The sequence below is a fragment of the Rana temporaria genome, chromosome 3, assembly GCF_905171775.1.
Source record: "Rana temporaria chromosome 3, aRanTem1.1, whole genome shotgun sequence".
In the NCBI taxonomy this organism is placed as follows: Eukaryota; Metazoa; Chordata; class Amphibia; order Anura; family Ranidae; genus Rana; species Rana temporaria.
The window spans coordinates 252,356,256-252,378,626 of NC_053491.1; the positions used below are offsets into that span (position 1 = coordinate 252,356,256).

At 41.9% G+C, this 22,371-nt stretch overlaps 1 protein-coding gene across 1 annotated transcript in view; it reads right to left on the bottom strand.

Moving 5' to 3' along the window:
• The window catches only part of STK32A (serine/threonine kinase 32A), a 287,637-nt gene that overhangs the window by 262,213 nt on the left and 3,053 nt on the right, over nt 1-22,371 (bottom strand). The window contains exon 2 of the mRNA XM_040344565.1: nt 20,904-21,067. Coding sequence (XP_040200499.1) covers nt 20,904-20,955 — 52 coding nt within the window. The 5' untranslated portion in view covers nt 20,956-21,067. The remainder of the gene's footprint in view (nt 1-20,903; nt 21,068-22,371) is intronic.

Here is a 22,371-nt window from a genome sequence, read left to right on the forward strand (position 1 = left end):
CTCGAGCATGTGGTGCCATGCACCCACCCGAGTAACCTGACAGCTGTTCTAAACCTTCCCTGCTATATTCAAAACCAAATATTTTTGGCTTGGAATTGAGTTAGGTGATACATGTCTGTACACTCTGCCTCTGCTACACTGTTATCAGCTAGCATTGCTCCTTCCCAGTTCTCCCTGTGGACTATAGAACATCTTTTCAATGTTATGAGAAGAGAAGGGTGGGAGTGATTCTGTAGTCCTAACATACCTTCTGTCCTAGGGTGACAATGGTGCTCCTCCATATGTACAGTACACTAAGTGAACAATGTCACCCTAGGACAGGAAGCAAACATATCAAAGGGCAGATAAACTATAATACCGTATATTGGATTTGTGTTCTTGGAATTAGATACACAACACTTTAAAGATTTTAGGCAATACATGACAACATAAATCCCCTGTTCACACTAATATGATATGTGGTGCTTTTTGAAGTCGCACTACAGGGCAGAATAATAGAAATCACATTGGGGTTGATTTATTAAAAGGAAATCCACTCTGCACTACAATTGCACATCAAGTTCACTTGAAAGAGCACTTGTAAGTGCAGTCGCTGTAGATCGCTGTAGATCTGAGGGGAAGCTCTGAAATTAGGGGAAGCTCTTCTAATTTTATCATCCAATCATTTTTTTTATTTTCCTTGCATGCCCCCCCCCCCCCCAGATCTACAGCGACTGCACTTGAAAGTGCTCAAGTGTATGCAACAAGCCACAGTGGAACTTTTGAAAATGTGAAGGTACTTCTTTTGGTGCACCATAGTGACTTTTCTGCACCGTAGACTTCAATGGATGCGCATTGAAAACATGTTTTACACATTTTTATTTATATACAACAGTCTTCCTTGCAGCAATAACTACTCTAACCAGGCTGCAGACAAAACCACAGTGAATGCTGAACAGGGGATACGGCTAGTGTGTGAAAGGACATTGCTCTATGATCCCAAGGACAATAATTACAAAGATTCCTGCAAGCCAGAGAAAGCATTCACATTGTCCAAGCTGTTTATGATGACTGGGATGCCTACCCAGCCTCACTTCAACAAAAAAAAATCTTTAATCTGTGGTCAGATAGCACAACTACACACCACAGCACAGAGAAAGCAGTAAGTATATAAAAGGTAGATGACACCTGATGTCACAACAGATATTGCTGAAACAAAAAAAAAAAAACACATGAAGTATGAAAAACTCATCAAAAATGCAAATAAATGCAAATCAAATTATGCAGAAGCACTAATGTGAATTGGGGCTAAAGGGTATTTTTTTTTTTTCCTGGTTGTGTCATTGAAGCAAAGTACAGTTATACTTGGAACAAACATAGATCTATGCTCAGACACAAAAGAAAAAAAAATAATGATATACTTATAATCATAACTTAAAAAAAGGGCAGACTCGATGGACCACTTGGTCTTTTTTCTGCCATCACTTATCTATGTTTCTATTTCAGCACCACCACAGATCGGTGTACACTCAATAGAAGATTGCGAACAATCAAGTAAGTTTGTCCTACTAAGAGGAGACATAGCAGGTCTCTTCTGCAATAAAGAGCTTCCTGTGTGCAAAGAAACTGGTTTAATTAAAAAATATCTATTCAAGTATGTATTCTTAACTCAGAAAAGTACTTTCTATGGCTCCCAGCCTCCTACAAATCCCCTTTTTTGTTTTTTTTGATGCTGTGATATGACTTCCAGTTAGAGGGTTGCAATGGTCATTCTCCACAGTCCCACTGCATGTAGGAACACAGCCAACCTCTCCTGCTCTTTGGCAAGATAAACTAGGGACTATGGCATGTGTAATTTGCATAAAGTAGTGCACATGACCAGGGCTGTCTTAATGAGAGGGCACACCTGGGCACTGCCCAGGGGCCCCAGCTGTATTGGGGGCTTCTGCACTTTCCCCAAAGCAGCTGGTTCTTTGAGCCCACGCTGCCCCGAAATTGTGGGGCCCCATGATGGCACTGAGAGTGATGGATATACAGGGGATGCAGGCAGTGGTGTGCCGTGCTGTGTAGAATGATACCTATTATTTCACAGCCAGCAGGGAGAGGCAGGGCCGGAGCGCCAGTGATACTCTGACCAGCCCCATGCAGCTTGAATGCTCAGGACTCGAAGGAAGGGATGTAGAGAGGCTACAGGGTAGGGGGTATCAGGGATGTAGTGGGGTCACAATACAAGGGGTATCTTATGGTATATGGTTACAGTGCTGGGGGAGAATATCTAGGGTGTAGAGGGGTCGGAGTGCTGGGGGGAATTTCTAGGGTGTAGAGGGGTCGGAGTGCTGGGGGGAATTTCTAGAGTGTAGAGGGGTCAGAGTGCTGGGGGGTATCTGGGATGTAGAGGGGCCATAGTGCTGGGGAGGCATCAATCTAGCAGATATAGTATATAAGAACAGGACAGCTTTGTTACTTTATGTATGTAGTATTTTCCCATGGTTTCTTTGCTGTACAGAAGTATTACCCTGCGGTATTGAGCGGGGGAAGAGGCTGCAGGAGCTGGAACATGTTACATACAGGTTAATGCAGAGCTCCACCCAACAGGGGAAGCTCAGCTTGTCTGTCTCCTACCTACTTGATATCTGTTTACCTGCACTGTCTCCATTGTAGGGGCCCCAGAGTATTACTTTGCCCAGGGGGCCCATGATGCTATTAAGACGGCCCTGCACATGACCACAGGCACTCATTGTTCCAAACAAATGGAAGTAAGAAGGCAAAGAAAAGGTTTGAGAGCTCATAAAGAATGTTACAAGGAGGCAGAAAAGCACAGTTAGAAAAAAATCATGAAAAATGTATTACTTAACATTGAAAGAGGTACTAGACAAGGCTGTTCCCTTTCACCTCTCCTCTTTGATTTAGCAATTGTACCCCTTGCCCAACTCATTAGATCCAATCCAGACATAAAAGGATTAGAATTAGGTGGTTATCATCATAAGCTAAGCATGTTTGTAGATGATGTCCTACTATTCCTTACCTTGCCTATAACATCAGTAACAACTCTTCTAGATATCCTGTTCAAATTTGAAGAAGTATCGGACCTTAAGATAAATCCTCACAAATCCAGAGCTCTTAATGTATCCCTACCACTCGATATCCAAACCCAATTTGTTAATTCCTTACCATTTACATGGACAACAACATATATTACATATCTAGGAATTAACCTTACGGCTAATCCTACAGAGCTTTATGCAACAAACTATCCACCAATGCTAACACAACTTAAGAAACTTCTCACAAATTGGTCAACCTTACCTCTAGCATGGATGGGTAGAATTGCGGCAATAAAAATGTCTATCCTCCCGAAAATACTATACCTTTTTAGAGTTCTTCCCATCACAATACCATCAGGCCTCGTACACACGACGGGACAGTCCGATGAAAACGGTCCGCCGGACCGTTTTCATCGGACATGTCCACTGGGATGTTTTGGTCTGATGGCTGTACACACCATCAAACCAAAATCCCTGCGGACAGACAGCGCGGTGACGTGGCGGTGACGTTGATGCCGCCACGTCAACAAACCAGGAAGTAAAATGCTTCCATGCATGCGTCAAATCCATTCGACGCATGCGGGAGATTTCGGTCCGCTGGTTAGTTGTACTAACCAGCGGACATGTCGGATGGACGGGTTTCCAGTAGGGTTGTCCCGATACCACTTTTTTAGGACCGAGTACAAGTACCGATACTTTTTTTCATGTAGTCGCCGATACCGAATACCGATACTTTTTTTAAATGTCATGTGACAGTTTTCAAACCACAATACAGACTAAGGATATTTTCTTTAGAATTATGAAGAACTCTAACTCAAGACATTATAAAAGAATAAAAATGAGTAAAAATGAATAAAAATGTTTTATTTGCTTGTCACGCAGTAGTAAAAAACTCAAAGAATTTTCATAGAACATGTTGATAAATACAAAAAAAGTATTCTATTTAGGTATCGGGAGCATTTGCGCGAGTACGAGTACTCCCGCAAATACTCGGTATCGGTCCCGATACCGATACTAGTATCGGTATCTGGACAACCCTAGTTTCCAGCAGACAAGTTTTAAAGCATGCTTTAAAACTTTTGTCTGCTGGAAACCTGTCTGCTAGGCTGTACACACGGTCGGATCTGTCCGCTGAAACTGGTCTGCGGACCAGATTCAGCAGACATGTTCGGTCGTGTGTACGAGGCCTTACACTTCTTACGAATATTACAAAGGAAAATATTACAATATATATGGGGTAAGACAAAACCCAGATTACCTAAACCTACTTTATATTCTCCTAGAATCCGGGGAGGTCTGGGAATACCAGACTTTACCAAATGTTACTATGCAGCCCAATTGTCATTATTACCCAAATATCATGCAACGACTGAACCCCCACTATGGGTGGCATTGGAATCTGTTGATTGTGACCCTCTTTCTACTGAAAATCTTTTGTGGCTCTCTCCTACTCACAGAAATATGGTGAAAAACCCCATAACCAAACATAACCTGTCTATTTGGGACACCTTGAAAACGCGATTTGGCCTGCAATCTCGCCCCAATCCTCTACTTTCCTTTCTTCATAACCCATCATTATATCCAGCCTGGTCCTCCCCAGCTTCCCTTTTCAGCTTGGTCAAAGAGAGGATTGACTTGTGCACATAATTTTTACATCTATTACTTAATTTCCAACCTTACAAGAAAAATATGATATTCCTATTACGGAAACCTTTAGGTATCTGCAAATTAAAAACTTTTTTACAAATAATGCACCATCAGACGCGACATCCCCAAAACTCACTACCTTTGAACAAGCCTGTAAAACTGATCTTCATAGGCGTGGACTAATTTCTGATTTTTATAACCAATTACTTTCACACACCACTTCCTCTCCCCTAACCTATACCAACAAATGGGAAAGAGACCTTTAATTACAACCAGACAACATAAATTGGACCCACATCTGGCAAGCCACCAAATCAGCCTCACCGAATATAGTGGCTCTTGAAACAAACTACAAAGTGCTCACTAGGTGGTACGTGGTTCCTGCCAGAATTTCACAATTCTCTCCACAATATCCTTCCCACTGCTTAAGAGGCTGCCTTACCCCTGGTACACAAGTGCATATATGGTGGGAATGCAAAATAGTCAAATCATTTTGGTCGAAAGTGTTTTAAATCCTTAACACAATGTTTAATAGGCATGTGCAAAAGGGAAAATTTCGTTTCGTTTCGTTTCGTTTTAATTCGTTATTTAATTAATTTCGTTAAGTTAGGTTCGTTACATGTGTTAAATTCGTTTTCGGAACTCGTTCGTTTTCAACCGAATTTCGAATAATCCGGTCGAATTCGAAAATTCTCTCTTCGAATATAATTTCGAAATTCGATCGGAATTCGAAAAAAAAAAAAAAAATTTGAATTCCAAATCGAAAACCCGCGGACGAAATTCGATCGGAATTCGAAAAAAAAAAAAATCGAATTCCGGTCGAATTTCGTCCGCGTGTTTTCGATTCGGAATCGAAAACGTTCGTTCGGATTCGGTAAATTCATTAATATTGCAATTCGGGAATTCGTATGCATCCGAATGTCCGAATAATGAAAAATTCGTCCGAATTTCGATTCGGAACTAAACGAAATGCACATGCCTAATGTTTAACACTATTCACTGATCCAGCTATGGCACTCCTGAACAGTGATCCCCATACCCTATCACATCGTCAATTTAAACTAATGTTCTTCGTAACCACAGCAGCAAAGCAGACTATTGCGACAGCATGTAAATCTGACTCACTATGTATTTTATCAGTGAAAAACATGATTACTCAATCCATGATTCATGCAAAAACAGAAGCAATCTTACTTTCTTTTCATATGAAGCCTCATGGAGGCCAAGGTTTGAGCATTTCCTACCTCCGGGTTTTGATAAAACATTGTTGTCTCTATGAGGGAGTTTGCCCTATAAATATCCTCTCTGGGAATATTCTGCATTCTCCACTCTATCGTTCCCTTACCTCAAACTGGTTTAGTTTTACTTTATCTTTCTTACAAACAAGTTTAACCAATCAAAACAAGGGTCATCTGAGATAGTTAGTAATATAACTTAATCTCCAGATAACGCCAAGCCAATTAATAGGAACTTGGCCCTGGAATAGTTCATTAATTTCTCTATTTTAGGTTATTTTGACCTGCTATATCGAGCAAACACTATCTTCTTCCATTTTTCCTATAACTAAATATTACCTTTTATATTCTACTATCTTGATTATATATGATTGTTATTGATGATAGCTAGAATACCATCACTAAATTGTTATGATAACTGAAATCTTAGGCCTTGTACACACGGTCGTTCCAAACCGATGGTTAACCGCTGAAGTGGCCTGATGGTCTGATGTGCGTACACACCATCGTTCCAAAAACCGATCGGGTCAGAACGCAGTGACGTCAAACACACGACGTGCTGAATAAATCAAAGTTCAATGCTTCCAAGCATGCGTCGACTTGATTCTGAGCATGCATGCGCGGGTTTTGAACCGATGCTTTTCTGTACTAACCATCGGTTTGGACCGATCAGGCAGCGCTCCATCCGTTCGGTTTTGAAGCATGTTTTAAAATTTTGGATCGAAGGAAAACAGACCGATGGGCTATACACACGGTCGGTTTGGACCGATGAAACTGAACCTCGGTCCATTCTCATCGGTTTTGTCCGACCGTGTGTACGGGGCCTGACACTAAGGAATACTCCTTACATTTGGTTCTATATACTTCATGAGAGAAGCATACCGTATTTTCCGGCGTATAAGATTACTTTTTACACAAAAAAAAACAGCCAAAAAGCAGGGGTCGTCTTATACGCCGGGTCAGTCCCTCGGATGGCCGCTGGATGTGCGGTAATACATCACGGGGGGCGTGGTCTGGCTTCAATTGAATATGGTTGCTTAATCCCGGAGCTCCGCTCCTCCACAGAGCTACACAAAGCCATCTAGCTGCCCACCCGAGCTCCTTTCCGCTAGAACAGGGGATATCGACACCGTTCATCCCCCGGATCATGATCCGCGGCAGCTCCCGATCATCAGGAACATGCAGGCTACTTACTACATGCAGATAACAACAAAACCTGGGGAATGCCCAGGGAAAAACCAAGCCTACTTACCGACCAGCTTGCAGAACAACCAATTAACCTGTCTAACAGTATGTGCTAAAAACAGGGGTTTTGTACTTACTACATGTAGCCCCCACAGCTTCCGGACCAAAATGGCGCCGATCGGGACAGAGACATCCCGCCGCCGAGCTCAATGCCTGTGTCTGACCCACATGACGATCAGGTATCTGACATGGAGGAGACAGAGCAGCAACAACCTCATCTGGACTCCTCTCCCTCTGATAGAGGTAAGAGGTCTGCCATGTTACCTGCACACTCTCCCACAAAGCCTCCCCCTGTGAAGAGACAGCAAGGCGCTGAGCCTTGTAGTCCCACAGCTGAAGTTGCTTCTACCTAGCCTCTGGCAACGTTTACAACCACAAGAAGATAGAAATATGAAGTCTCGGAAGGGGGGGTCGTCTTATACGTTGAGTACATGCAAAAACTCTTAAAAAAAATGTAAAATTAGGGGGTCGTCTTATACACCCGAATGCCTTATACACCAGAAAATACAGTAGTTATAACTGCTTTTTTGCATTTTATTCTTTTCATTGTATTGTACTAATGTGAATGATATTATTCTTATGACCTTTGTTGTGCTTTATAAAAACATAATAAAATATACAAACAGAAAATAGGTTACAAGGTCATTAGGTAGTAAATGTCTATGGATTATTTTTGGGGAATAAGGACATAATTTACAGTCACTTTAGGCTTTAGTCCCCCTTTAGGATTCCAACTGCCACTTTCCAGGGCATGTTTCTACAGGGAAATCCAAACAGTACTAGTCTAGTTGGTGATAATAATAATAATAATAAAAATAATAATAATAATATTGGGTTTAGGTCTTTTCCTTTCTTTCATTTGTCAATCAATAATATCTGGTACTTAGCGCCTTCTTTGTATACACAGCTGGACTAACAAGGATCTCTATATATGATAGAGAATGACAGCTATAACTTCTGTTCGGAAGATAAGCGTAGAATCAAATATTCTCTAATCCACAGGTAGGTCTGAACTCTGGATCTCCTATCTAGAGAGATAGCCAAGGGCTTCAGTTGTTATCATTAAATATGTCTAGAATGGATATTAACATACCCAGGATAATTCAAGTCAGGACTATGAGTATGCCTCGAGCGTTGGTGCAGACATATCGCTGGCAGAATGCAAAGTTGGCTTAAGGTGAAAGATTTGATGAGTATCATTATAAGGTGATGCTAATGTTCCTGACTGCATAATGTTTCCAATATAATTCTTGATGCATATACACTTCTTATACATTCTTATGACACTTTAATCTCCAAGCTGCTGTACTCTCAGCATACCACTAGGTCTAGATTTTTTTTTCTTTCTGAATTTATTATGTTAAATCAGAATTGCATCAAATTTAAGAACTGACTTTTACAAAACAAAACAAAGGAACAATTTGCATATATTACCTATAAATACACAGAGCTCTTTCTTCCACAAATACCCCTTTTTTAAATCAGATATAAATAAATATATGACTCAAACTGCTGAAAGCTGCAGCACTCTTCTTGTATCTGCCCCCACTTTGTCTTAGCAGTTGGCAGCAGAGAAGAGGACAGAACTCCTCTGCCAGATCCTTCACCTCTTTGTGCAGCTGTAGCACCCCTTCATCTTCACCTATACCGGTCTGAGCATTTGGCAGACTCCAGCAGCTAACTCCAGCCCTCCTCAGGTCCTCTTCCAAACCATGCACTTTCTGCTTCCCAGCTTCATTCTTAGCTTCTTCCCAGCAGCAGCACAATGTAAAGGGGATGCATTGTGATGTAGGGGAGTGGAGGGCTCTTGACATCTGATGCTGGGGGGGGGGGGGGGGGTTTGCATTAAATCTATAAATTCAAGTATCAATTGAAATATGTAACTGTGTATCCCACCACATTAAAATCACAATGTAGGAGGAGGAAGCAAGTCCTCCCTTTTACTGTACAGACAGGCCACAAATAGAGCAGCTTACTATTTCTTGGAAACCCCCATTAGTTAAAAGGAAACCTGTACAATGCGGCTGCCAATGCCGACCTGCCAATTAAAATGCTCAAGGGCTGGCATCAAGCAAGCATGCAGTTTAGAAATTCTGTATTCACTTGCTGCATGCTTGTTCCGTGTCAATGATTCAGAAAGCATTACAACCATTTGATCAAGTTTCTTTTAGTGGAAAGCAATACATTTAACAAGGATAATGCAATATAATTATCTTTTTATTTTTATATGGGCTGTCAGTGAGAAAAAATGATGTGTCTCTACCTGAGACATATGTTTGGCTGCTTTTTTATATACACCTTGTTTTAAAAAACAACTTTAAAATACAAAAGTGATACCGATATACTTTTATTATACTAGCACAGCGGAGTTGTTCAACCCTTTTAGTTGTCATGTGGTACATAAAGGAAAGATCCAACCTGAATAACTATTGCTAGTACATTTATGGAATTGTTCTTGTTACAGATTACTACTTCCTAGAATGTGTGCAGGCATCCTGTGTGGACATAGGAAGGGGGGCTGTTGTAAAATCATAGTACACTGTTCCATTAATGCTTTTCCAAATAATGTTACGAAACAGGATGTTAATTGAGGCAGGATGTATATCTCGGAATACACCCCAAAGTGGAGAAAATTACGTATGCTCTTAGCATATGCTCTATTCTTTTTTTTTTTTTTTTAAGGCTACGTTCACATGGTCGTAAAAATTTTACTGATCTTATTGCGCATGTTTTTTTTTTTTAGCATAAAACTTCCTGCGTAATGATCAGAAAACACATGCTTATAATTGTCCTTCCCACCCAATACCTGCACATGTATATGTATGTCCTCTCACAAAGAGATTTTTTATTTTTGGATTTGGTGTAAGGCCTCGTACAGACGAGCGGACCTGTCCGATGAAAACGGTCCACGGACCGTTTTCATCGGACATGTCCGCTGGGATCATTTGGTCTGATGGCTGTACACACCATCAGACCAAATTTCCCGCGGACAGACGACGTGGTGACGACGCGGTTACGACGCGGTGACGTGGCGGCGACGATGACGCGGGGAAGTGCGCGAACCCGGAAGTTCAATGCTTCCACGCATGCGTCGAATCACTTCGACGTCATGCGCGGGTTCTCGGGCCAGCGGACATGTTTCTGAATCTGAATTCTGAATCATCCGGCAGACATGGTTCCAGCGGACATGTTTCTTAGCATGCTAAGAAACATTTGTCCGCTGGAAACCTGTCCGGTCGGCCGGAAAATTGTCCGGTCGGCCCTACACACGACCGAACATGTCCGTGGAAACTGGTCCGCCGGACCAGTTTCAGCGGACATGTTCGGTCGTGTGTATGAGGCCTTAGGCCGTCTTTACACTGAAAAAATGGAGCAAAAACACAGATTGGGTCTAAAGGGGTTGTAAAGGAATTTTTTTTTTTTTCATAATAAGCATCCTTTACCTGCAGACATTCCTCTTTTTACTTCCTCATTGTTCGTTTTTGCTCAGAAGTTGCTCTATTTCTTCTCTGTTCTGTTCACTTCCTGCTTGTCTGATTGTTACTCACCACCGTGAAGGGAGGGTTTACTGCGGTGGTCAGTAACGTGCTCGCCCCCTCCTGGGAACTACATCTGTGCGGCAGGACGCTCTCTACGTGTAAGGCCTCGTACAGACGACCGAACATGTCTGCTGAAACTGGTCCGCTGACCAGTTTCAGCAGACATGTTCGGTCGTGTGTACGGCCAACCGGACAGGTTTCCAGCGGACATTTGTCCAGCCGACCGTTTTCGAGCGGACACATGTTTCTTAGCATGCTAAGAAACATGTCCGCTGGAATCCTGTCCTCGGACATGTTTGGTACAGACTCACCGTACATGTCCGAGCGGCCGCCATCCCTCGCATGCGTCGAATCACTTTGACGCATGCGTGGAAGCATTGACCTTCCAGCTTCGCGCACGTCGCCGCGTCATTGTCGTGGCGACGGCGCGGACACGTCACCGCGCTGTCTGTCCACACGGATTTCTGTATGATGATGTGTACAACCATCAGACAGAAATCTCCGAGGGGACATGTCCGCTGAAAACGGTCCAGCAGACCCTTTTTAGCAGACTGTCCCCTCGTCTGTACGAGGCCTTAGAGACTTCAAGGAGGTGTGAATTACTGGGCGTGCCGCAATGCATACTGGGAAATGTAGTTCTTACATGAACTAGCGCTGCAAACCAGGAAGTGAATAAGAGAACAGAAACTAGAACGCCGGAGGTGATATAGATGAAGGAATTTAACCACTTAAGGACCACCCCATGTACATATACGTCCACAATATGGCACGTACAGGCACATGGGCGTATAGGTACGTCCTCGCCTATTAGCGGGTGGGGGGTCCGATCGGGACCCCCCCCGCTACATGCGGAGGTCGGGTCCGCTCGGGGAGCGATCCGGGACCACGGCGCGGCTATTTGTTTATAGCCGCTCCGTCGCGATCGCTCCCCGGAGCTGAAGAACGAGGAGAGCCGTGTGTAAACACGGCTTCCCCGTCCTTCACTATGGCGGCGCATCGATCGCGTCATTCCCTTTATAGGGAAGACACGATCGATGACGTCATTCCTACAGCCACACCCCCAAACAGTTGTAAACACATACTAGGTGCACCCTAACTCCTACAGCGCCACCTGTGGTTAACTCCCAAACTGCAACTGTCATTTTCACAATAAAGAATGCAATTTAAATGCATTTTTTGCTGTGAAAATGACAATGGTCCCAAAAATGTGTCAAAATTGTCCGAAGTGTCCGCCATAATGTCGCAGTCACGAAAAAAATTGCTGATCGCCGCCATTAGTAGTAAAAAAAAAATAAAAAATAAAAATGCAATAAAACTATCCCCTATTTTGTAAACACTATAAATTTTGCGCAAACCAATCGATAAACGCTTATTGCGATTTTTTTTTTACTAAAAATAGGTAGAAGAATACGTATCGGCCTAAACTGAGGAAAAAAAATGTTTTTATATATGTTTTTGGGGGATATTTATTACAGCAAAAAGTAAAAAATATTGCTTTTTTTTCAAAATTGTCGCTCTATTTTTGTTTATAGCGCAAAAACTAAAAACCGCAGATGTGATCAAATACCACCAAAAGAAAGCTCTATTTGTGGGGAAAAAAGGACGCCAATTTTGTTTGGGAGCCACGTCGCACGACCGCGCAATTGTCTGTTAAAGCGACGCAGTCCCGAACTGTAAAAACACCTTGGGTCTTTAGGCTGCATATTGGTCCGGGGCTTAAGTGGTTAATAGGTATTTACTTGTTTTTTAACAGAATCATTACACTATTTTGTCTGTCTACCTTGCAGATATTAATTTTAGGTCAATTTTAGGTCCTTTACAACTCCTTTAAGGCCTCATGCATACTGGAGGTTTTTTTTTATTTTTACAGCATCTGTGTTTGGCAGTAGATGTTTTTTTTTTTACAGTCATTAAACTCTCTAACGCTGATAAACACTAATAAACGCTCAAAAACTTTGCTCACCAGCTGTATGTAACATTTTTGATCCATTGAAAAAGTAAAAAAAAAAAAACGCAAAAAAACTCTAATGCGGAAAAATGATAAAAACTGCTAATAACGCTAAAAACCGATATTGCAAAAGCGTTGAACAAAGTTGAAAAATCTCACTGCACGGCTACTGCCGTTTTTATAACTTTATATTAAAGTCCGGCGTGCATGAGGCATAAAAAGTGTTTGCAGGGCGTTTTCTGGTTGCCTGACTCCCAGCATGCATCTGTTAAACATGGACACGTGACTCAAAAATGCAACCACTGTATTTTTTATGCATTTTCCCACTCATTTTAATGAGGATCTGCGTTTTTTGGTGCAGTGTTGAAAAGTGCACCAAAAATGCAGCTGACCAGTTCCATAAGGTTTAGGCCCCTTTCACATGGATGGTCTCATCAGATCTGCATGTCAGTTTTTCAAGCGGACCCGATTGAAGCCTCTATTCTCCTTATGGAGCGGCAGGTGTAAACAGACCTGTTCCCCTTCTGTCCAGAGGATCGGATCAGATGGCAGTCAGGGGTAAACAGATAGGCGGTCTGTTTACATCTGGTTGCCTATAGAGAAGTTTGGTCTGTGTCCATGTCTGCTCTGCATAAGCTTAACAGACACGGACCTGTCATCTGCCTGCTCTGCAAGGATCAGTGGATAGATCCCCTGCTGAGCAAGAGGATCGCCGACCCCATGTGAAAGGGGCCTAAAAGGATGCATTTTTCTTCTGCTTTTTTTTAAATCTTTTTATTGGTGTTAAAGACACACACAGGTAGTCAACACAAAACACACAAAAAGAAAAAACACAAAGCAAATAAAGGCACAATAGTGACCCTCGCACGGATTGTATATGGGTACATTGTTAAACATTCATACTTCAATACAGCGTTAGTCACCATTACGCTAAAAAAGGTGTGGACCTCGCAGTCAGAGTCATGGAAGTCAGCAGAATTGCCGACTTCGTGCTCTCATCAGTGATCATATGGCAAACAAACAGTAGTCACAACCTACTCACAAACCTGGACATTCATGGAAAGAATAAAGGGGGTATCACTAGATTAATTGAAAGACCGATCACAAACCGATCAGTTTGAAAAGACCCAAACAGATCTGTATGGTGTTCAAATTTACATACTTGTAAATTTGTCAGTGGGTGTCAATGGACACATGTTTGTTGACACTCACCGCTCCATAGAGGGTCTGTGTGTTTTTACTGTTTCCCAACCGGTCCATGTACATAAGGCCTAACAATGCTGCACTGGTGAATTGCAGATGTACGGTATATGAGTGCACACTTTCCATAACATTGTAGCAATGTTACATTGCAGAAGTCAGTTGGTACACAACATGTTAACATAACATGTTATTGACATGTAATGTTATACTGCAGATGTAAAGTGTATCTAATTTCAAAACATGAAGATGATGTATTATACAGGGAAAGTCTAGAAATGTTTATTGTGCATAAGCTGCACTCTTCTGACATGATTCTGTGCCTCTGCTCGACTTTTTAGACACAGCTTTATCAATTCAGGTCCTTTTTTATTGCATGCATCATATCACACTGTGCAGGTATTGATTGGTACACACTACATGTCACGTAACCTCCCACACTTTGCTTGAGTGCTTCCATCATATACCGTTCCAGTCTGAATAATATAGATATTAGATATTATAGCCGCATATTACAACCAAGAACTAGGCAGGACTTGTTTGGCTGCAAAGCTGGAACATGAACTGTTTATTTGAACAAAGGTACAGAGATATACACTCAGGAGACCCCCCCCCTCCCTGTGCATAATGACACAGGAAGGTGTAGACTACATTCAGTAACAGACAAACAGGTGTATTCAAACTTCTCATCTGTAGACTGTCCTATCAGCAGGGAGAGCTGCTGGAGGAATTCCCCCTCCCTCCTGAGGCCTCGTACACACGTAAATGAAACGTCGTTTTCCTCGACGAGGTTCTTGTCAGGCTTGTCGAGAATCTTTTTAAGCTTTCTTTGCATATACACTGTCAAGACAAAATCTCGTCGTTCTCAAACGCGGTGACGTACAACACGTACAACAGCACTATAAAGGGGAAGTTCGACTCCACTGGCACAACCCTTGGGGCTGCTTTTGCTAAGCTCATGTTACTGCGCGTTAAGAAAAAGTTTGGTAACAGACGATTCACGCTTTTCAGTCTGTTACAGCGTGACAAATGTGCTATCTCCATTACGAACGCTACTTTTACCAAAGGTGCTCTCCCATCTCATACTTTATTCTGAGCATGCGCAGATTTCTAAGCATACACACGAACGTGTTTCTCGTCGTAAACCAGCCCGACGAGAAACACGATGAGGAAATTGAGACTCCCGACGAGAAAAAAGAGAACATGTTCTCTTTTTTTCTCGTCGAGATCCACTAGTTTTCTCGACTAAAAACATACACACGACCGTTTTTCTTGGCAAAAATGCTCTGCCAGCATTTTTCTTGATGGATTTTGCCGAGGAAAACGGTCGTGTGTACGAGGCCTCACAGCTAATTCACATAGATATATACATCCCGTAATACTTTTCTCCCAAGGCAGACAGACACAATAGAACAACGTGATACAGGCAGTTAACAAACACATAGCAAACCCCCCCCTCCCTTATCTCAAACCATCTAGCAGTGGACAAAAGAAGAACTTAATCTTCATATATTCTTGAGGGATATTGTTCAGAAATATTAAAGTCCCAAGTGAAAGAGCCCCTTAATTTCTTCAACACAAACCACACATATAGGACCCTGGATAACGGGTAAAAGGAAATGCTGAGTCCGGTGTGGTTGTACAGTGAATTTGATTAGTGCAGATCAGACTGGGGTTCTCGGTTACCCTGTGTAGCTCACAGGGTTACGTACACATAAGAGGGGCTGCGGAAGCTGGACAAGGAGTTTCCAGAGCTCTACAAGGTAAGCTGGGTTTCACAAGACCACTGCCCAAAGTGACTCCCATCACACTACATATAACAGGATTTCTTTGGTACACACACACCATACAAGTGCTGATAACTGCAGAAATTCTCAGGAAAATAAAACCAAATAGTATATGTCACAAGTACTGTGCATTTTTTGTAAATTCTACTTCTTGTAAATAAATTCTTATCATCTATGTCAAACGGTTGGTAAAAAATAAATAAATAAAAAAAAACAAAAAAAAAAAAACACGTTTTAAATCGTAAGCACATAGAGAATCTAAGCTGGCCCTATATATGCTGTATTGGACTAAAATCTAGTAAATCACAGCAAATGCTGCATTGTTGCATCAGGAGTGCCAAGACAGAAGAGGCTCTCCAACAAATTAAAACCTAAATGAATGTCTTTTTTTTTTATATTTCCCTGCCTGGTTATACGAGTACTTATTCAGGAGTGCACACCATGAAAAATACACAGGGTGATCTTGCTGCAGTTGACAACCGTTATGCTTTAACAGTTTTGTAAACTCAGACAAACGAATTGATATGTTGAATCTATTTGTTGTTTAAATGCTTTAAATTTATACTCTTGATGCAATCATGCAAAATATACCAAATTAAGCTTATTTGGATACATATAATGGAACCTAAAGCTAATCTCTTAGGCAGTCTAGTTTCTAAATTGTAATCATTTCAGTCTTGCTGCACAGGGGTCCTGCATTTAATACCCACAAAAGGTACTTTCTGCATGCAGTTTGCATCTTTCCCCCATATGGAAAAGCGTGTCCTAAGGCCAGCCATGGAAATTTCATATCTTGGCCGGTTCAGCAGGAACTGGCTGAGATTCGAACCATCTATAGGCAGGCTGAATGTACTAAGTTGATCGATCGTGGTTGCAGAAAATAAATTTGCTTGTGTATGGCCTCTCTAAGGGCTCTTTCAGACAAGCAGCAATGCTTAATGCAATCTGCACGTAGGTGGGGTGCGGCGGCAAAAACACATAGTCCAGGTGTGATAAAAGAACTTGTATTGAAATAATGCAGAGACAGCTTACAATTAACCCAGTGGGAAGACAGCCCAACTGGGAACACTCACAGGTCCAAGGGCGTGTAGAGGGTAGGTTTTAGCTGAACTGACAGCACCTGTTAGGAGGGGCAGAATACAGCCTGGCCATCTTGTGCCCAAGCAGGAAAATGTCCAGAGAAGTTGCAAGCCTGACACTTTTCCTCCTCATCAGGAACCTTTCCCTGCCGCTGGTGCTGTACCTACCAGACAGGGTACCCATCTCTAATCTACCTACTCATGAAATGCGTGCCAAGCCTGGGACCCAGGTTCTAAATAGGCTATGCCTGACCCAAGATGGCTGCTAAAGTCACATGGGCAACATTATCTATTTGGATAGCTTCCCCAATGACCCAGGAAACCAATGAGGAACATGTTCCTCTTGACTTCGTCTCCAACTGCAATGCCGCTGTGGAAGAGTGCCACCTACAGTAGAGAAAGTAGAGTGCAACTGTCTACACACAGTGAAATACTTCTTAGAGGGCAGTATAGCAGCAGCTTGCAATGTTTAGGAGGCACTACTGCCACACACTGACGCCTGTTTTTTTTTTTGGGGGGGACCATGCCAAAACTACAAGCCAAGCATTTGGCTCACAGTTGCAGTGATGCCCCCTTGATCTCCATGGGTAACTTTGACAGAAAGTGCCCCATGCCAAGCTCTGCAACCCAAGGTAAAATTGCCACAGCCCTGGTATGTGTACAGCCCTGTCAAGCTATAATATTAAAATTCCAGTGAAAGAGCTCTGAAAGGGCTTTGGTTTCCTCCAAAAAATTCAAAACATAATGGTAGAAAAACTGGTAACATCCAAACTTACCCTACTTTATGTGTATGACTGTAGAGGAATTTTACATTCAGAGGCTCGTCTAAATAGTTCATTATTCTTTGCAAACCAATACTAAACATTTCTGTACTCTGAGCATCGACATTGCCAAAAGTTTTTATTCAACATTATCTTCCCCAGAAAAAAATCTTTATTGCCCAGATACTTTGGGCCAGATTCACAAAAGAGATACGACAGTGTATCTCCTGATACGCCGTCGTATCTCTGTGATCCGCCCGTCCTAACTATGCGGCTGATTCATAGAATCATTTACGCATAGATAGCCCGAAGATCCAACAGGTGTAATTGACTTACACCGTCGGATCTTAGGATGCAATTCTAGGCTGGCCGCTAGGTGGCGAGGCCATTGCGGTCGGCGTAGAATATGCAAATGACTAGTTACGACGATTCACGAACGTCCACGATGCCCGTCGATCTAAATTTACGTGGTTTTCGTCGAGATACGCGTCGTAAAGTTAGGGCTGCCTCCTAGGTGTTCTAAGCAATGTTAAGTATGGCCGTCGTTCCCGCGTCGAAATTTAAAAAATCACGTCGTTTGCGTAAGTCGTCCGTGAATGGCGCTGGACGCCATTTACGTTAACGTCGAAACAAATGACGTCCATGCAACGTCATTTAGCGCAATGCACATTGGGTAATTTTTCCGACGGAGCATGCGCAGTATGTTCGGCGCGGGAACGCGCCTAATTTAAATGGTGCCCGCCCCATTTGAATTAGGCGGGCTTGCGCCGAGCGGATTTACGTTACACCGCCGCAAGTTTACAGGTAAGAGCTTTGTGAATCAGGCACTTACGCTGTAAACATGCGGCGGTGTAACGTAAATCAGATACGTTACGCTGCCGCGGAGCAATGTAAATGTACCTGAATCTGGCCCTTTATTCTTTATTGCTCAGATAAAACATCTTACTTTATCTAATTAGGGAATTGCAGCATGCCAGTGTCCTTTTCTTGGTGAGCAGCTTCCTAATAAAACTCCCGGAAACAGAGCAGGCATCACAGACCAGTAATTGGAGGCAATACTTCTGCACAATTAATTATGTGCCTCCTATAGACGGTTCATAAAGCATGTTCTATGATTGCTTTCATAGTAAAGGGTGATAATAAAGCATAAGCAGGAGGATGCATACAGTGCAGATATTTCTCCAGCAAGCAGCACATTGGTTCCATTACCAAATGTTGTTAGACTAACAATGACATGCAACAGTGTTTTAAGATGATCTCACACTGCAGGTATACAGCTAAGAGACTGCTGGCAAAGAAGTACATTGGCACACTCCCACGCCAGAAACTGCACGGCTATCTTTCTGGAGGAATTCCAGATAAAAGATAATGTTTTGGGTGCTGTTCTCCCACTGGGAACTGCTGCATATCAAAGTATTCCTTTCTTTGTGATCGGCTCCCTTTCAAAACACCCAGAAACAGAGCCTTCATCAAAGGCCAGTATTTGGAGGCAATGCTTCACCACAATTAATTACGTGTCTCCCTATAAGGTTGGGGTTGATTTACTAAAACTGGGGAGAGCATGATCTGGTGCAGCTCTGCATAGAAACTAATTTTTTTTTGTCAAAGCTTAAAGAGTTACTAAACCGAGGACCCTGCATTCACTATATCTGGTCTCCCACAGTACACCTAACATGGAAATGCAATTATTTGTGTTTAATATAAACTGCTAAATACCTTTTCCCATCAGCAGTATATAGCAGTTTTGTGACTTCTATCAGTGTCTTTTTAAAGCTTGTAGGAGGATTTTTCATTCTCCTCTGACTGTCCTATGAGGCTGCAGGACTCCTGACCCTATGTCTGGACAGTGCTGACTGGCCCTGTAATGATCACATGCACACAAGAAATAAAAACATCTCTAGTAAAATACACTAAACTGAGCATGTGCAGAGTGACTCTAAAGGCTATGTCTTATCAGGAGATGGATTGGGGACAGTGGAAGAAGGGGAGGATCAGAGAAGACAGGATCAAACAGCCTTTTTACACAATGTGGAGGATTAACCCCGTAGGTTCCACAGTGAGTATAACAAGCATGCTTTACTACATGGGTCTTCAAACTACTGCCCTCCAGTTGTTCAGGAACTACAATTCCCATCATGCCTAGTCATGTCTGTGAATGTACAATGCCTCATGGGATGTGTAGTTCTACAAGCATGTACAGACTGATTTTACTGTTGTGGGTTTAGTAACACTTTAATTGCACAAACTGAAATTAGAAGCTGATTGGCTACCATGCACAACTGCACCAGATTGTGCATTCTCCAGTTTTAGTAAGTCAACCCAGTGTGTCTAGGCACTTATTTGACTCTTCATATGGCATTTTCTAGTATTACTTCCACAGTAGGAGTGCTAATAAAACATAAGCAGGAAGATGTATGCAGTGCAGATTTCCCTCCTGCAAGCAGCCAAGTGATGACATCAACAAATTGTGTTAGACTAGGAATGACAGGCAGCAGTGTTTTAGATGATCTCACACTGCAGATATACAGCTATAAGACTGCAGGCAAAGAAGTGCCAAGGCACAGTACCATATAAGGAACTGCACTATCTTTCTGAATTCCAGACAAAAGATAATTTAATATAATTATATATATATATATATGGACAACTTGGGGGTGATTTACTAAAAACTGGAGTGTGCAAAATCTGGCGAAGCTCTACATAAAAACCAATCAGCTTCCAGTTTTTATTAACAAAGCTTAAAGTGGAGGTTCACCCTCAAAAAAAATTCTGACATCACATGGAGTCGAGCCATCCTACCGACAGAATGCCAGTGTTTTTTTTTTTTTCTCAGCACATACCTCGTTATCATGATTTTCACCCCCCGGCAATCCCGCGGGACTGGGCGTTCCCAAGCACTGCCTGTGATTGACAGGCTTCCAAACGGCGCATACTGCGCGTCACAGGTTGCCGACAGAACCCGAACGTCGGTGCGCAGGCGCCGTATAGAGCCCCACCGACGTTCGGGTTTTTTTGGCAACCTGTGACGCGCAGTATGCGCCGTTTGGAAGCCTGTCAATCACAGGCAGTGCTTAGGAATGCCCAGTCCCGCGGGATTGCCGGGGGGGTGAAAATCGTTATAACGAGGTATGTGCTGAGAAAAAAAAAAACACTGGCATTCTGTCGGTAGGATGGCTCGACTCCATGTGATGTTAGAATTTTTTTTGAGGGTGAACATCCACTTTAACTGAACAAGCTGAAGTTAAAAGCTGATTGGCTACCATGCACAGCTGCACCAGATTCTAAGTGCTCACGTTTTAGAACATTTTCTCCAATTCCCCCAATTACAGTGCCCCCTCTAATAAATGTCTGGTGCCAGCTGTGCCCAAAAATATGTATTAAAACAGAAGCATATATAATACAAGTTTTAGCAGCATGCTGATGATCCTTCAGACCTTACCTTCCTCATTGCCATCACACACAGGGGTTTTGGATGAGTTATTGGCTCCCATTGTTGCTTGTGGCAGGCCCTGGGTTCAGCAGTTACATTCTCATAAGATCCACAAGGCAAGTGATTAGTTTGCATCTAACTGCCAGAAAAACGGGTGACTTAGCTCTTCCATCCTAAAGAAAGAAGAGACAGTTAATCCACATTATTTATGTACCTGTGTGTGCTGACATATTCTTACAAGAAAACAAACAGCCCATGCAGCACAAGGTACTCAACTAAAGCATTTAAAGAGCGTACAAGTCAAGTCTCTGTTTTACAACGCAGCAAGTAATTTATCAATGAAACATGAGCATGTGCTATGGAAACACGTTCATTGATATCCACATGATGTTCAGCACTGCCTTGAGAATAATACACCAACGATGCTTGCTGCATTTAATGAATACATTTGCAGAATAGATACTGACAGCTACCAAATGTAATCAGAATGTTTTTTTTTTTTTGGTATATAGTAAAACGCACACCTAGCAACAGTTGTTTTACTACCACTAAAACAAAACTGGTAAATAAGTTGTTGAATTAAGAATAGGTGGTTTATTTAAAGGGTTAATTCTGTCCATAATACTTAAAAAAATAAAATAAAATAAAAAGTGTGTTTTTTTTTAAACTGCATGCACGATATTCCATTTCCTTCTCTCTAGAAGTATAAGTATGCATACTTATACATCCATTCAGTACAGAATTATGTATATTTGTATTTACAGCCTGTACTGGTATGTAAGAAAACAGCCAATCACATGACCGAAAATACAATCCTGTATATTTCAATTCAATTCCAAGGATAACTGTCTAGTTGGATTAGAAGGCAAAAACACCTTTTTTAAAAGGCTACTGTATATAATCACCCTCTTAACTAATGAAGTAGATTGGTTGTTATTGAGATGATCAAAAAATAGCTTGTGCCTAGTTAGGCATATCATGGTCTCCTAAATTAGGTCACTGTGGTGCAGAATCGACACTTTAACACTTTAAAAAAAGTTATTGGAGCAAAAAATAAAATAAAAAAATAGAGCTTTCTGAACTTACATGCAAATTTACGGAAAAGTTTGCAGCAGAACAAGCAGTAAATGCAGTTTACTTTACTACTAACATATGTATAATATAAAGTAAATGTGGAAGAATGGGGATAAGAAATAAATGCACCAAACCACTCCTAGCGCAATATGGAAAAATATGATGATGAAAAGAAAAGCTGCCACTATAATAATAAGTCCAATGTAATAAATATATTTTTCTCTTGTTAAAAAAAAAATAATAATAAATATACTGAACAAGGGATTCCGGTATTAGCGGCGCTAATACTGGAATCCCTTTTTCAGTATATTTATTACATATGTATAATATACTGTATATATTAACATTGCATGTACTAAAAATGTTCCAAACATACCATACCCCTAACCATCAAGGGATTTTT